We start from the raw sequence: 11,997 nt of genomic DNA, 5'->3' as shown, positions 1-11,997 counted from the left end.
TTGACAAGACTATTAGATCAGAAGTCCAAATACTAATAACTCACGTGATGTTACTGGGAGTTTGATTATGCTCGAGCAGATCATCAAAGGGAGCAGTACAAAATATTTTTTTGACAAAATTGGCTCTTCTTGTATGATCTGAAACGAATCTGAGGATTCATCGCAATAAATAGGCAATTCGAATAAGATTACTATCGATTGATTAGACAGATTGGCATGTTTGACGAACAAATTCGCCGCGGAAAACGTCAGAAAACAGAGCAAGAGATGAAAAATCCCTATCTCGCACATTTAGACAGCAACGAAGAGGATGGTAGCCTCGCTAATAAGACCGGACCGTACAAACGAATAGAAACTAGGAATGAAGTAGATAATGGTCCATTTGCAGAGTTTATACCTCATGAAACGACAGCAGAAATGGCAATAAAGGCAGAGGTACGTAATAAGTGAAGTGCTTTCAAGATATTTCTAGGACCAACAGGATGAATATAGGATGGACCTGAAAATCCGTTTACAGGTCGAAAATTTACACAAAAATATTTTGATATCCTGAAGAAGCGTCGGGATCTTCCCGTATTTCAGCAGCGAGAAGAGTTTCTTCGTTTGTATCATTCTACTCAGATTCTAGTTTTCGTCGGTGAAACTGGATCCGGCAAAACGACCCAAATTCCCCAGTACGTTCTGTATGATGATCTTCCCCAACTAAGCGGCAAACAGGTGGCATGTACTCAACCTAGACGAGTCGCTGCTATGTCGGTTGCCAAAAGAGTTGCTGACGAACTTGACGTGAGTTTGGGCGAAGAAGTTGGTTACAGTATTCGGTTTGAAGACAACACTTCGCCAAAAACTATTCTCAAGTACATGACCGACGGTATGCTTCTTCGGGAGGCCATGAATGATCCTGATCTAAAACGGTACAGCTGTATTATGCTTGATGAGGCGCATGAACGAACTCTAGCAACAGATATTTTGATGGGCCTCCTAAAGGAAATCGCACTTCGACGCTCGGATCTAAAGATCATTATAATGTCTGCTACGCTTGATGCACAGAAGTTTCAAAAATATTTTCATGATGCTCCTCTTCTTGCAGTTCCCGGTCGCACTCATCCTGTGGAGATCTTTTACACTCCTGAATATCAACGCGATTATCTAGAAACCGCTATACAAACCGTGTTGCAGATCCATGCTACTGAAGCTCCGGGAGATATTCTGTTATTTTTGACCGGTGAGGAAGAAATCGAAGACGCATGTCGGAAAATTTCACTTGAGGCAGATGAGTTAGTCCGAGAAACTGAATGCGGGTACCTGTCAGTGTATCCATTATATGGTTCCCTGCCCCCACAACAGCAACAAAAGATTTTTGAGCCAGCTCCAGGTCCGAAAGTTAAAGGAGGGCCTCCAGGTCGTAAAATTGTGATATCAACAAATATTGCAGAAACATCGCTTACTATTGATGGAATAGTGTATGTGATTGATCCTGGATTCTCCAAGCAGAAAGTATATAATCCGCGCATCCGAGTTGAGTCCCTACTTGTTGCTCCGATTTCCAAGGCATCCGCTCAACAGCGAGCAGGCCGTGCGGGTCGTACACGGCCTGGTAAATGTTTCCGGTTATATACAGAAGAAGCTTTCAAGAAGGAATTGAACGAGCAGAGCTATCCGGAAATTTTACGGAGTAATCTATCGTCGACAGTGCTTGAGCTGAAGAAATTAGGGATTGATGATCTAGTTCATTTCGATTTCATGGATCCTCCTGCTCCAGAGACGATGATGAGAGCGTTAGAAGAGCTGAATTATCTGGCATGTTTGAACGACGATGGAGATCTAACGGCGTTAGGCCGTCTTGCATCTGAGTTCCCGCTTGATCCGATGCTTGCCGTGATGCTGATCACTTCTCCAGAGTATTATTGTTCAAATGAAATACTATCTCTGACCGCCTTGTTATCAGTTCCAAGTGTATTTGTACGTCCAAACAACGCACGAAAGAAAGCGGATGAGATGAAGATGTTGTTTAAGCATATAGACGGCGATCATCTAACGTTACTAAACGTATACCATGCATTCAAGTCGCCTGAGGCACAATATAATCCAGCGCAATGGTGTTTTGATCACTTTCTTTCGTACAGGTCATTACAATCTGCAGATAGCGTGCGGAAGCAGCTGCAACGTTTGATGGAACGGAATGATCTTGATCTCATGAGCACACCGCATGATGATCCTAATTATTACATTAATATCCGCAAGGCCTTGACGAATGGGTTTTTCATGCAAGTAGCGAAGAAAAGCTCACAGGGCAAACATTATGTTACAGTGAAAGATAACCAGGATGTGCTTCTACACCCGTCTACCGTTCTAGAAAAGGACAGTGAGTGGTTGATTTACAATGAATTTGTATTGACCACCAAAAATTACATTCGGACTGTGACTAGTATCCGACCAGAATGGCTGTTCGAGATTGCGCCGGCTTATTTCGACCTCCGCACGTTTAAGAAAGGAGACGTGAAAATGAGTCTTGAACGCGTAATGCAGAAATTGCAGGTCGCGGAAGAACGTGCAAGGAAACGCACAAAAGCTGTAAAAGAGAGCAAATCGAAAAGCCGATACACATGAAACTTATCCATCTTAAAAACAGATAAGTAAGTTTTGTTATCGCACAGGGCAAAGTAGTGGGTTGGATGGCAAAATAGGATATTGGTTCTCGCTTGCTCGTGTAGCCAAGTGGGTCTTCTACCTTAATTAAGTGGGCCGCGAATATTTTGAAAGTAATTTTGGGGTAGTTGGAAATAAATTAAAATCACAAAATATAGCTGAAAATTAAGATGGTTAGTTTAATAGTCAATTATTTAGATAAAATTTTATTTTAGTTAAATCTCATCAAATATTCGACTGAAAAGCGGAAGATATTATTAGAATATTGCCAGTGAGGCAAACAAAGGCTATTCTTATATCGGCCCGAATTCGCTTACCGCCGGTCTAATTTGGCCAATTTTGTCCAACTTAGGAAATTCGATAGAGGCTGGGGTCCGTTCTTGGTATCCTCTCGTTTCTGATTTCTGTTATCTTTTCCCTAAAGAACTTATTCAATCTCGACTCCTTCGTCTGGATTTATAAATATTCAATTTATTTGTTTTGGATTTGTCGCTTCTCCTTATTGGTATAGTCTGTTGTTGAAAGCAAACTGAATATCTTCAAGAATAGTTCAAGATTACTTTGCACGTGAATGCCGAGATCCGACATGAGTGAGATTACTTTACACGGCCGATGCCATTGCGGTCAACTTGAATGGACTGTGAATGCGTCAAGCCGGGCACTACCAGTAAGTATAGTGGCGAGAGTAACAGTGGGATATAGCAAGTGCAAATGTTTCTTGACTTGAGATAGCTGACAGCGTTTAGGGACACACGCTGTGTCATTGTCGGTCGTGCAAACTTCTTGGAGGAGGTGACTTCTGCGGAATTCTGCTGACGTCTATTTCTGCTGTTCGATTTATTAAGGGATCGCCAGGAGTGTACACTTATACCGATCAAGCGTCTGGTGATTTGGTTCACTGCACATTCTGCAGTACCTGCACCACGCACGCGTACCATCGCAATGAAGGTCGAGGTGACGAAATCCAAGTCCGTACTTTTCCACTCATGGAAGCAGGATACATGCTTGTAGACCGTGAGATCAACGTTCATGAGAAGTTTACCTGGGTCAAAAAGGTTGACGGCGCTACTAGCTTTCGTCACAATGTTCCGGCCGTCGAACGTGGTCGGCACGCACTTGCAAAATGATTTCACGAATATCTGGGTATTAATGTGGTTTGGCTGGTTCTTGTTGTTACGAAAGGCATTAGTATATATGTGTATTTTTCAAATCGGAGTTTGCTGTCAGGATTGTATGAATTTGTACATAAGGAGCTGTTTGGATGTGGCAATTTGGGCGATGACTGTACGTCTCGTGACGAGCTGTAGATTATGACTGGTCAATAGATTAGCAATACTTTGGATTCAGTACAGAATTAGACTCAGTATTTGATTTAGTATTATAATAAATGCTGGCTGCCCGTGGCAGTACTGTTAATATACCGAATGGGGAAGTCCAAGATAAAGACCACGCATGGACGCGGCTGAGTACCCCTGGAGGAGGAGCGTGTAGTTGTTCACTAGACAAGACAGTCGATTTCTTTTTTCAATCAGTAAATTTAATGTACAATTAAGTGACTTGAGTGATTTTTGTTTATTATCGACTATTATCGACTATTTGGTGAGATTTGTCGTTGAGATCGGCATATCATAGTTACGGAACAGGCTCATAGTACAGTTTAAGACAACCATGGAAGACGATCGTCAGGTAAACTCCTATTTACTACAGCATAATTCCTTACATTAACTTGCACTAGAATCTCGTAAACCACAGTAATCCGTATGAGATACCGCTTCCTAATGCGTACGAATCTCAGTACTCAAACATGACAGATCCTCATGAAGGTCCGTTTGGCCGTGGTCAGGCTTATGAAATGACAGATATTTCTCACATTGGGAAGCAACAGCGCGTGCCCGGCTATGCGTCTTCTGATTCCGAGCTCGAAGCATTTCTGAACGAGGTCAGCGATTTGCGAACTTCAATTGTTCGGTATCGAGCCCAGGTGGACGCAATTGTTGGCGGCCAAAGACAACTCCTCATGACGCTCGACTCTTCTGAACTCACAGAGCTTCAGCACAATATCGACAGTCGTGCCGCGTCTGCGTCCGCAGATGCTCAGGATATCAAGGCACGAATACGATCTGCCGAGAAACGCGCCCAGAAAGCCTATCGCCGGTCTCGAGATCCAACAGAGAAGAACCAGATCGAGTCTGTCAAAGCTGATTTTAAAGCAGCAATGCTAGACTATCAGCGAGAGGAAGGAGAGTTTCGTCGGAGATATAAAGAAAATGTTAAACGTCAGCTTGCAATTGTTATGCCTCAGGCTTCAGAGTCGGATTTGAATGCTTATGTGGATAATCATGAACAGGGAGGTCAAGTGTTCGCTCAGGCCGTAAGTGCTTTTTTCACCGGATCCGTTGCTGTCCAAAATTAACTTTAAAAAATATATAGTTGCAGCAATCTAATAGACGTGGAGAGGCTATGGCTGCCCTAGAGCAAGTACAAGCGCGCAATCAAGAGATCCAGCAAATCGAGCGAACTATTCTCGAACTAAGAGACATCTTCGAAGAGATGAACAAGATGCTTGAGGAGGAGGGAGAGGAACTAGAGATTGTCGACGAACAACAGCATGAAGCTCTCACTCAGATGGAACAAGGAAATGTTCACGCAGGTAAAGCTGTTGAGCACGCGAAGAATGCCCGCAAGTGGAAGTGGTGGGCTATTGCTCTTGGTAAGCTGTTCTACTCCTCTTGGATTTTGCGAGTTTATCTAACACAGATTCAGGTCTAGTCATAGCGATTGTGATTGCCGTTCCAGTCGGTATCAAAATATACAATGATAATAAGAAAAATTAGTCGATAGCCAACGCGTTGGGCTGTTCACTGAGAATAATTACATAATCGTTAATATACACCTTGCATAATATAGATTATATAAGCAATGCTTGCTTCGCCCCTGACCTCTTGACCTCTCAGCTACGCGACGACGCTCCGACAGCAACACAGGAGAGAATCAGGAAGGCCGCAATTGGTAATTACCCTGAAAATTCCAAAAGGAGTATGAGAATATCCGAAAGCAGCAACTTGTGGTTAAATCCTGCTATTTTTGTGTGTTTATTTTCTGTTCAATTTCTGTCTGTTTTCAAAATTAGTCTAACGAATAATTCGACACATATCAAGGAACAAACAAATTTAAGGCGTTGCTCTTTGATTGGTTTTGAACTGATTTTAGTCTAGCTTTTGTCTGACTCGCGAATCTCTGTTATTGTCGCGTTCTGTAATAACGCGTTTACCGGGTCCTCACAGCCTCTTTCGGGTCCCGCAGTGTTTGTCTGTCTATCCGGACATAATCTCTTCATTTCTCAATCTCATTCCAGATATTTGCTTCTGTCTCCAGATCGGTATTTGTATTTCGACTTGCTTTTTCTTTTGATCATACTTGATCCGGACTTTGATTTGAAGGCGGATTCACATTCTTGGCTTGCTGCTCTTGATTCTTAATTCTCGAAATACCAGTGTGATCCCTTAATATCTCGATTTCTGACGAAAATCTGTCATCATGACTTCGTAAGTGACTTCACTGTTTTGCAGATGGTTTTTCTGGGAACCTATGCTTTTTTCCTTTTCCTTTTCCTTCCGTCAATGATGGCTAGCAATGCTCACTCTTCTCCCTTTCAGCAACTCCTATGAGATGACCACGCTAAATGGCGCGGCCGACGACATGAACTCATTCTTCCGAGAAATCGACGAAGTAAAAAATCAAATCAACCAGTACGACAATAATGTCACACGGATAGAAACCCTGCACACGCGCTCTCTGAGCGAGATCGATTCTGACAGAGATCAATTTATCCAGAAGCAAATCGACTCACTCGTTGCCGAGACTTCGACACTTTCTGATTCTATTCGTGCGCGAGTCGCTGACATAGCTTCAAAGTCTAAAACTGATCCTACCAAAAACACTCAGGCAAATTCTGTCAGAACGGCATTTTCAGAATCTGTCCGTCGGTTCCATTCCGTCGAGGCCAGCTACTCCTCAAAGTACAAAGAGCGGTATCGACGGCAGCTCAAGATCGCCATGCCCGAGGCTTCTAACGAACAGATCGAATCGGCAATCGAGGATGGAGATGGCCAACAAATCTTTTCTCAAGCTGTATGTTGTTTTTTTCCAAATATCCATGGAATTTTATAAATAGTGTATATATCTAATATTGCTAGCTTCTCAACTCTAATCGTCGTGGAGAAGCCAGAGCTGCGCTTACTGAGGTTCAAAACCGCCATAAAGATATTCAGAAGATGGAGCGGACAATGGCAGAGCTTCTCCAATTGTTCAAGGAAATGGAAGAAGTGATCCAGCTCCAGGCTCAAGACGTTCAGACCGTCGACAACACTACCAAGCGGGTTGAGCGTGAAGTCAACAAGGGAGTCGAAGAAACACGAGGTGCAGTCAAAAGCGCTCGTGCTGCTCGAAGAAAGAAATGGATTTGTTTTGGAATTATTGGTATGGATATTTGTTTGATTTTAGTATAAATTGCTGATTTTATAGTTATTATTTGCATTATTTTGGCTGTTGTTCTTGGTGCTGTTTTTGGTACCAGATAGATTGAATTAAATTATGGATTGCGGTAATTTTCTCAAATATAATCTGTCCAGCAAACTTTGCCAAGTTAAATATTGTCCGACTAGCTCCAGCTTTCTAAGTATTCGATTTTTCTGTCGAGATGTGTACTACTCTCTTTTTCTAGGATCTATTTTTTGTGAGCAATTAAAATGGTCTGGTCTATATGATTGTTTTATGTTATATTTCCTCTTTACATTTTTCATTGTGGTTCAATACGTCTTTCTTTCCGAGTTTTGATAATTGTTGTTGTACTCCGAAGTTTGATTTTTGTGTTCGTATTTTTGTTGTGAGGTTTTGTTATGGTTTTGAAACTGATTTATATCAAATAAGATATTGATTTATTATTTTACGGTATGTAAGATTTTATATTTGCCATATACATCTTCAATATGTAAATGTAAAATATAGAGTAGATCAGGCCGAGACGGAAGCATAGGGGTAGGGTAAGAAGTCCCAACTGCAATAAATTTTTTGTTAAGTAGGATTTTCGAAACCTTCGAGGCGTCAGAGAACAGATAATTGAATCAGACATTCCGGTGCATTTAGCTAGTAAACAAGAAGCTCTGAATCTACTAGAAGCAGGTAAGGTCTCTAGATAGCTAATAGAACTGCAAGAGTTAACAAGAAATGGTCAGTAGAACTGGCATTTGAGAAGGTAGCCAGCTGATTTCAATGGACTTTTACCGTTGTAAATTCCATGAGTACACACCGCATTCGATTACCTCGCTTGCGTTTAGTCATGGCTCGGATCTAACTCAAACCGCTCCGAAAAATCTACGTTTGGCGGTTGGTCGAGCGAACGGTGATATCGAGATATGGAATCCAAGATTTAGTTGGGTTCATGACTTGGTAAGCGCCTATGCTGTGCCGGGGGGAGTTTATGAGAAGACACTAGCTAACAAGAAGCAGACAATTAAAGGAGGACGAAACCGCTCGATTGAAGGACTGGCATGGTCGGCTTTTGATAATAAATTACGGCTATTTTCGATTGGTGGTTCAACGGCAATCACTGAGTGGGATCTGAAAACTGGATTGCCGATACGGCACCATGACTGCGACGCGGGAATCATCTGGTCAATAGCTGTCTCGCCTGATGGAACGAAGCTTGCGGCCGGTTGTGATGACGGATCGGTTGTTATTGTTGATATTGGTGGTGGTCAAGGAGTTATGGAGCAAGTACGGATATTGCAGCGTCAGAAATCACGAGTCCTTAGTATTGCCTGGAAAGACGAGTTCCATGTGGTCGGAGGATGTGCCGACGGTCGAATCCGCATTTGGATGGCTGTGGATCCCGGAACTTCCAATTCAACTACCGCTGGACTAACCGCTGGAGGTATTGGCCGGATTGTGCAAGCCATGAGGGTTGACAAATCGTCCGAAGAACAGACACTTGTTTGGGCAATTCTGGTGCTTGACCATGGCCGCACTATTGTCTCAGGAGATTCCACTGGTGCTGTGAAGTTTTGGGATGGCAAGCATTCATCGCTTTTACAGACATTTCAGGCACATGAAGCTGACATTCTCTGTCTGGCGGCCAACGCATCTGGTGACGATATATTCTCCGCGGGTGTGGACCGGAAAATTGTGCAATATTCGATAGTTAACGCCAAACTACGCCGCTGGGCGAGTCTAAGCAACAGAGTACTACATTCTCAAGATATTCGAGCTTTGGCCATATATCAATCCTCGCCTGCATCTTTTGAGAACTGGCTTGTTTCGGGCGGTGTTGAAAAGTCGATTGTGATTAGTTCTGTAGCCCATTTCCTAGATGGCTCATATCGGAAGATCACTGTTGCTCCGCAAAAACAAGCAATTTTTCAAACGGACAGCCGAAAATTGACTACATCTTGGTCGGACAGTCAAGTCAAAGTATGGAAGATCGACCAAATACCTACCTCGTCATCTTCTGCATCCACATCTTCTGCATCTTCCTCTACTTCACTTCCTCCATCGGTTACTGTCACTACACAATCTCCTGATGCTCAAGCTAGAAGTTACAAAAAACTAATTGCTTCATTAATTCTCAGCAACGATGAAAACATCACTCATGCAGCATTAGCGCGAGACGGTAAATACCTTGCAGTGTCGACCGTTTCTGAGGTGAAGCTGTTTTTGCTGTTATCTTCAAAAGATCAAGTCAGTTTGAAAGTCAAAAAAATCAGCGCCCCGGCTTTGTCCAGTCAAGGAGCGGTGATGCTTGCGTTTGATGCAACAAGCCAGCATTTGGTTTTGATTTCGCCCGAGTCCGAGACATGGGTTTACAAACTGGGGCAACTGGATGATGACTTGCAGCAACTTAACGTTAAAGAGCCAGATAATTTTGTAGATGACGAGCAAGTTCCATATGCTCACAATATTTCAGACCTTGCGTTTTCCCCAGACGGTCGCTATTTTGCTATATCTACGGTATCAGGTCAAATTGACATATACTCTTGGCCTGAGCGAAAATATTTACATTCTTTACCGCGCATTCCTATAGCGGCAACTTCGTTTTCATTTTCACCAGATAGTACGACATTAGTCGTTATTTCTGCGGAAATGAAAGTTTTACAATTTCAAATCGCTGGATCAACGACGATGCCTATGACTCCTTGGTCACGTCGTAACTCAACGCTATTAATGAAAGAATTTAGTCTTATTGTCGACAAGGCTTGCGGCGTTTATTTATCTGATTCGGTTTCTAATTCGGAAACTGACGAGCCAGGCCTCAGAGCCTATTTATGGGGAACGACCTGGGTTGCCAGTGTCGATTTCAATCGTGACATTCCCTTAAACCGCATCCCGAAACGAAAAAGGAAGGGGTTGTCTATTGGTAGACACGATGCTATAGAAAATCTCATTGGGACACCAAACGGAACTGAAAAGGAGAAGCAAAATGGAATTACGAATGGAAATGGAACCCCGACTGGGAAAGTTAATGGGAAATTGGATGCTCCAAATGGTCATTTCCAGGGAAACGGTAGGAAAAAGAAGAAGATGTAGCATAATAAATTATCCTCATGATAGTTTTCATTTTTAAGTAGGTGTATAGAATTAGTAGACAAGAATTATGCAGTTCAAACTTGCTGTATTTCTGAAACTTACATCACCTTCGTCTAATCCTCTATTTAGATCATCTATATTTTGCTCAAGCAGTTGCTGGTACTCAGCTGTAGAGCCTTTCATTATATATCTTTTCGAGGGACCAAAACAAATGAAAAATCTATAGACATAAATACACTTTGATTCCATAACAATACAAATTGAATAAGTAGCTTGGTCTATTACTTACAGTCTTTTGTCTCGACTGATTTAGCTTGAATCTGTCAACCAAGCACAGCATTCTCACAACGTATCTGAGAGAATGCGGTTAATTTTGATCAAAGATTCCACTATACATGCAATATTACATAAATAAATTATAGAAGAAAAGTCTACAATCAGTTTTGCTTGCTCTTTCGTCTCTTCAACGGTCGATCAGCAGCAGATTTGTAGGCATGATATAATATATCCCCCTCGCATAAGCCGTCTTGAATCTTTACTAACTTTAACTTTAACCTCGGCCCCAGTTCAATCAATTTGACTGCTTTTTGCTGACTATTCTTCGGTAGAGCCCGACCAGAAGCACTGTCTAGTACTCCTGCATCGTAGATATCATCATCCTCAGCTTCAGATTCGGACGTCATGCCTGCGAGTAGTTCATCTGCCTTGTTATCGCCCGTAATGTAGTCAGCGATGTCGCGGGATTTGGAAAGCGCAGTGACTTTTTGTCTGCGCATGTTAGGGATTTTTTGCTGCAATAGCAGAAGTTTATTGATCTTCGTCTTTGCAGCATCGAGATCTGGCACTGAGGGAAGGAATTTTTCTTTCTCATCATCGTCACTATCATCCGAATCATCCGCCTCATCTGAGTCAACTTGAAACTGATTACGACCATCTCTATCATCAACCTCGTCCCCCGAATCGGATTCTTCTCTTTTAATTTCCAAATCCTGTTCTTTTTTGATCTTCACTTTCTGATTAATCGATTTTGTGGAAATCAAGTAGTGCCGAATATCCACGACACCTGAAGATTGATCAAAATTAACGAGCATGACTCGTTTAATCTTGCGCACCGCGTTCGCAGACGCCGTAATAGCAGGAAACATATTTTGAAACATGGCAGTCATGACTTTCAACGGCGCTTTATCGACGGCAGAACTGGGTGCACCTTGTTGATTTTCTTCACTTGAAGTGAACCCGTTGAGAACCAGCAAGGGCGGAGTATTCAGTGACTCGGCAGTTGGAGTTCGCGGGTGCTTCTGCGCGCGACGTAGGTCTCGACATAAAGAATACGCAAGCACACGAAAATGAATTGTTGGCCCACGTGGAGTATGCGCAATTCTCAGATTCGTTGAGTGTTGCGCCTCCGTCTTGCCAAACACAAGCAAATGAGAGACTCCAAGCGGTCCAGCCATTGTTAAATAATCCTTCAACTTGTTGGCTTTCCGTTCTCGCAACTTTATTGCCGTATGAGGCTGCATCACCATTCTCATGTCAGTTACAAGCTGCGAAAGCGACAAACCAACTCCGGATCCGCCCAGTCGAAGTACCATTGACTGAGGGATCCCGGCCTCCACTGGGTTCGGAACGGCAACATGCGTTCTTTTTTTGGTCTATCTCTGTTAATATCTCTCTTGCTATGATACATGATTTGACTCACTCGTTGTTTTCCCATTTAAAGCTGATTATGGAGAGTTCAACGTTAACTTGTTAATGATCTATGAGAAG

The 11,997-nt window shown here is 42.6% G+C and overlaps 6 protein-coding genes across 6 annotated transcripts; 5 read left to right on the top strand and 1 right to left on the bottom strand.

Annotated features, from left to right (window-relative positions):
* The first annotated feature begins 101 nt into the window (after positions 1-101).
* On the top strand, positions 102-2,854 carry V1516DRAFT_672302 (P-loop containing nucleoside triphosphate hydrolase protein). The gene is made up of 2 exons (XM_066921722.1): positions 102-435; positions 493-2,854. Exons 1-2 carry the CDS (start codon positions 217-219, stop codon positions 2,608-2,610), a joined length of 2,337 nt encoding a protein of 778 aa, XP_066777774.1. The 5' UTR covers positions 102-216; the 3' UTR covers positions 2,611-2,854.
* Positions 2,855-2,877: 23 nt separating this feature from the next.
* On the top strand, positions 2,878-4,071 carry V1516DRAFT_234748 (Mss4-like protein). Its single transcript, XM_066918778.1, has 2 exons — positions 2,878-3,316; positions 3,396-4,071. Exons 1-2 carry the CDS (start codon positions 3,221-3,223, stop codon positions 3,774-3,776), a joined length of 477 nt encoding a protein of 158 aa, XP_066777773.1. The 5' UTR covers positions 2,878-3,220; the 3' UTR covers positions 3,777-4,071.
* A 91-nt stretch (positions 4,072-4,162) lies between these two features.
* Positions 4,163-5,765, top strand: V1516DRAFT_672296 (t-SNARE). Its single transcript, XM_066921721.1, has 3 exons — positions 4,163-5,020; positions 5,080-5,359; positions 5,413-5,765. Exons 1-3 carry the CDS (start codon positions 4,454-4,456, stop codon positions 5,481-5,483), a joined length of 918 nt encoding a protein of 305 aa, XP_066777772.1. The 5' UTR covers positions 4,163-4,453; the 3' UTR covers positions 5,484-5,765.
* Positions 5,766-6,318: 553 nt separating this feature from the next.
* On the top strand, positions 6,319-7,229 carry V1516DRAFT_695100 (t-SNARE; the record flags this gene model as incomplete). Its single annotated transcript, XM_066923976.1, has 3 exons — positions 6,319-6,780; positions 6,846-7,128; positions 7,174-7,229. The coding sequence occupies 3 exons, from the start codon at positions 6,319-6,321 to the stop codon at positions 7,227-7,229; spliced, it is 801 nt and encodes a 266-aa protein (XP_066777771.1).
* Positions 7,230-7,762: 533 nt separating this feature from the next.
* On the top strand, positions 7,763-10,479 carry V1516DRAFT_672290 (WD40-repeat-containing domain protein). The gene is made up of 3 exons (XM_066921720.1): positions 7,763-8,097; positions 8,158-10,267; positions 10,360-10,479. The coding sequence occupies exons 1-2, from the start codon at positions 7,921-7,923 to the stop codon at positions 10,228-10,230; spliced, it is 2,250 nt and encodes a 749-aa protein (XP_066777770.1). The 5' UTR covers positions 7,763-7,920; the 3' UTR covers positions 10,231-10,267; positions 10,360-10,479.
* V1516DRAFT_672286 (Brix domain-containing protein) lies at positions 10,275-11,988 on the bottom strand. Its single transcript, XM_066921719.1, has 2 exons — positions 11,930-11,988; positions 10,275-11,882 (listed from the first exon to the last, which is right to left on the bottom strand). The coding sequence occupies exons 1-2, from the start codon at positions 11,942-11,944 to the stop codon at positions 10,668-10,670; spliced, it is 1,230 nt and encodes a 409-aa protein (XP_066777769.1). The 5' UTR covers positions 11,945-11,988; the 3' UTR covers positions 10,275-10,667.
* Between the last annotated feature and the right edge of the window lie 9 nt (positions 11,989-11,997).

The sequence above is a fragment of the Lipomyces oligophaga genome (assembly GCF_038497815.1).
Source record: "Lipomyces oligophaga strain CBS 7107 unplaced genomic scaffold V1516scaffold_3, whole genome shotgun sequence".
Taxonomy (NCBI): domain Eukaryota; kingdom Fungi; phylum Ascomycota; class Lipomycetes; order Lipomycetales; family Lipomycetaceae; genus Lipomyces; species [Lipomyces] oligophaga.
This window is presented reverse-complemented; position numbering and strand designations above follow the sequence as displayed.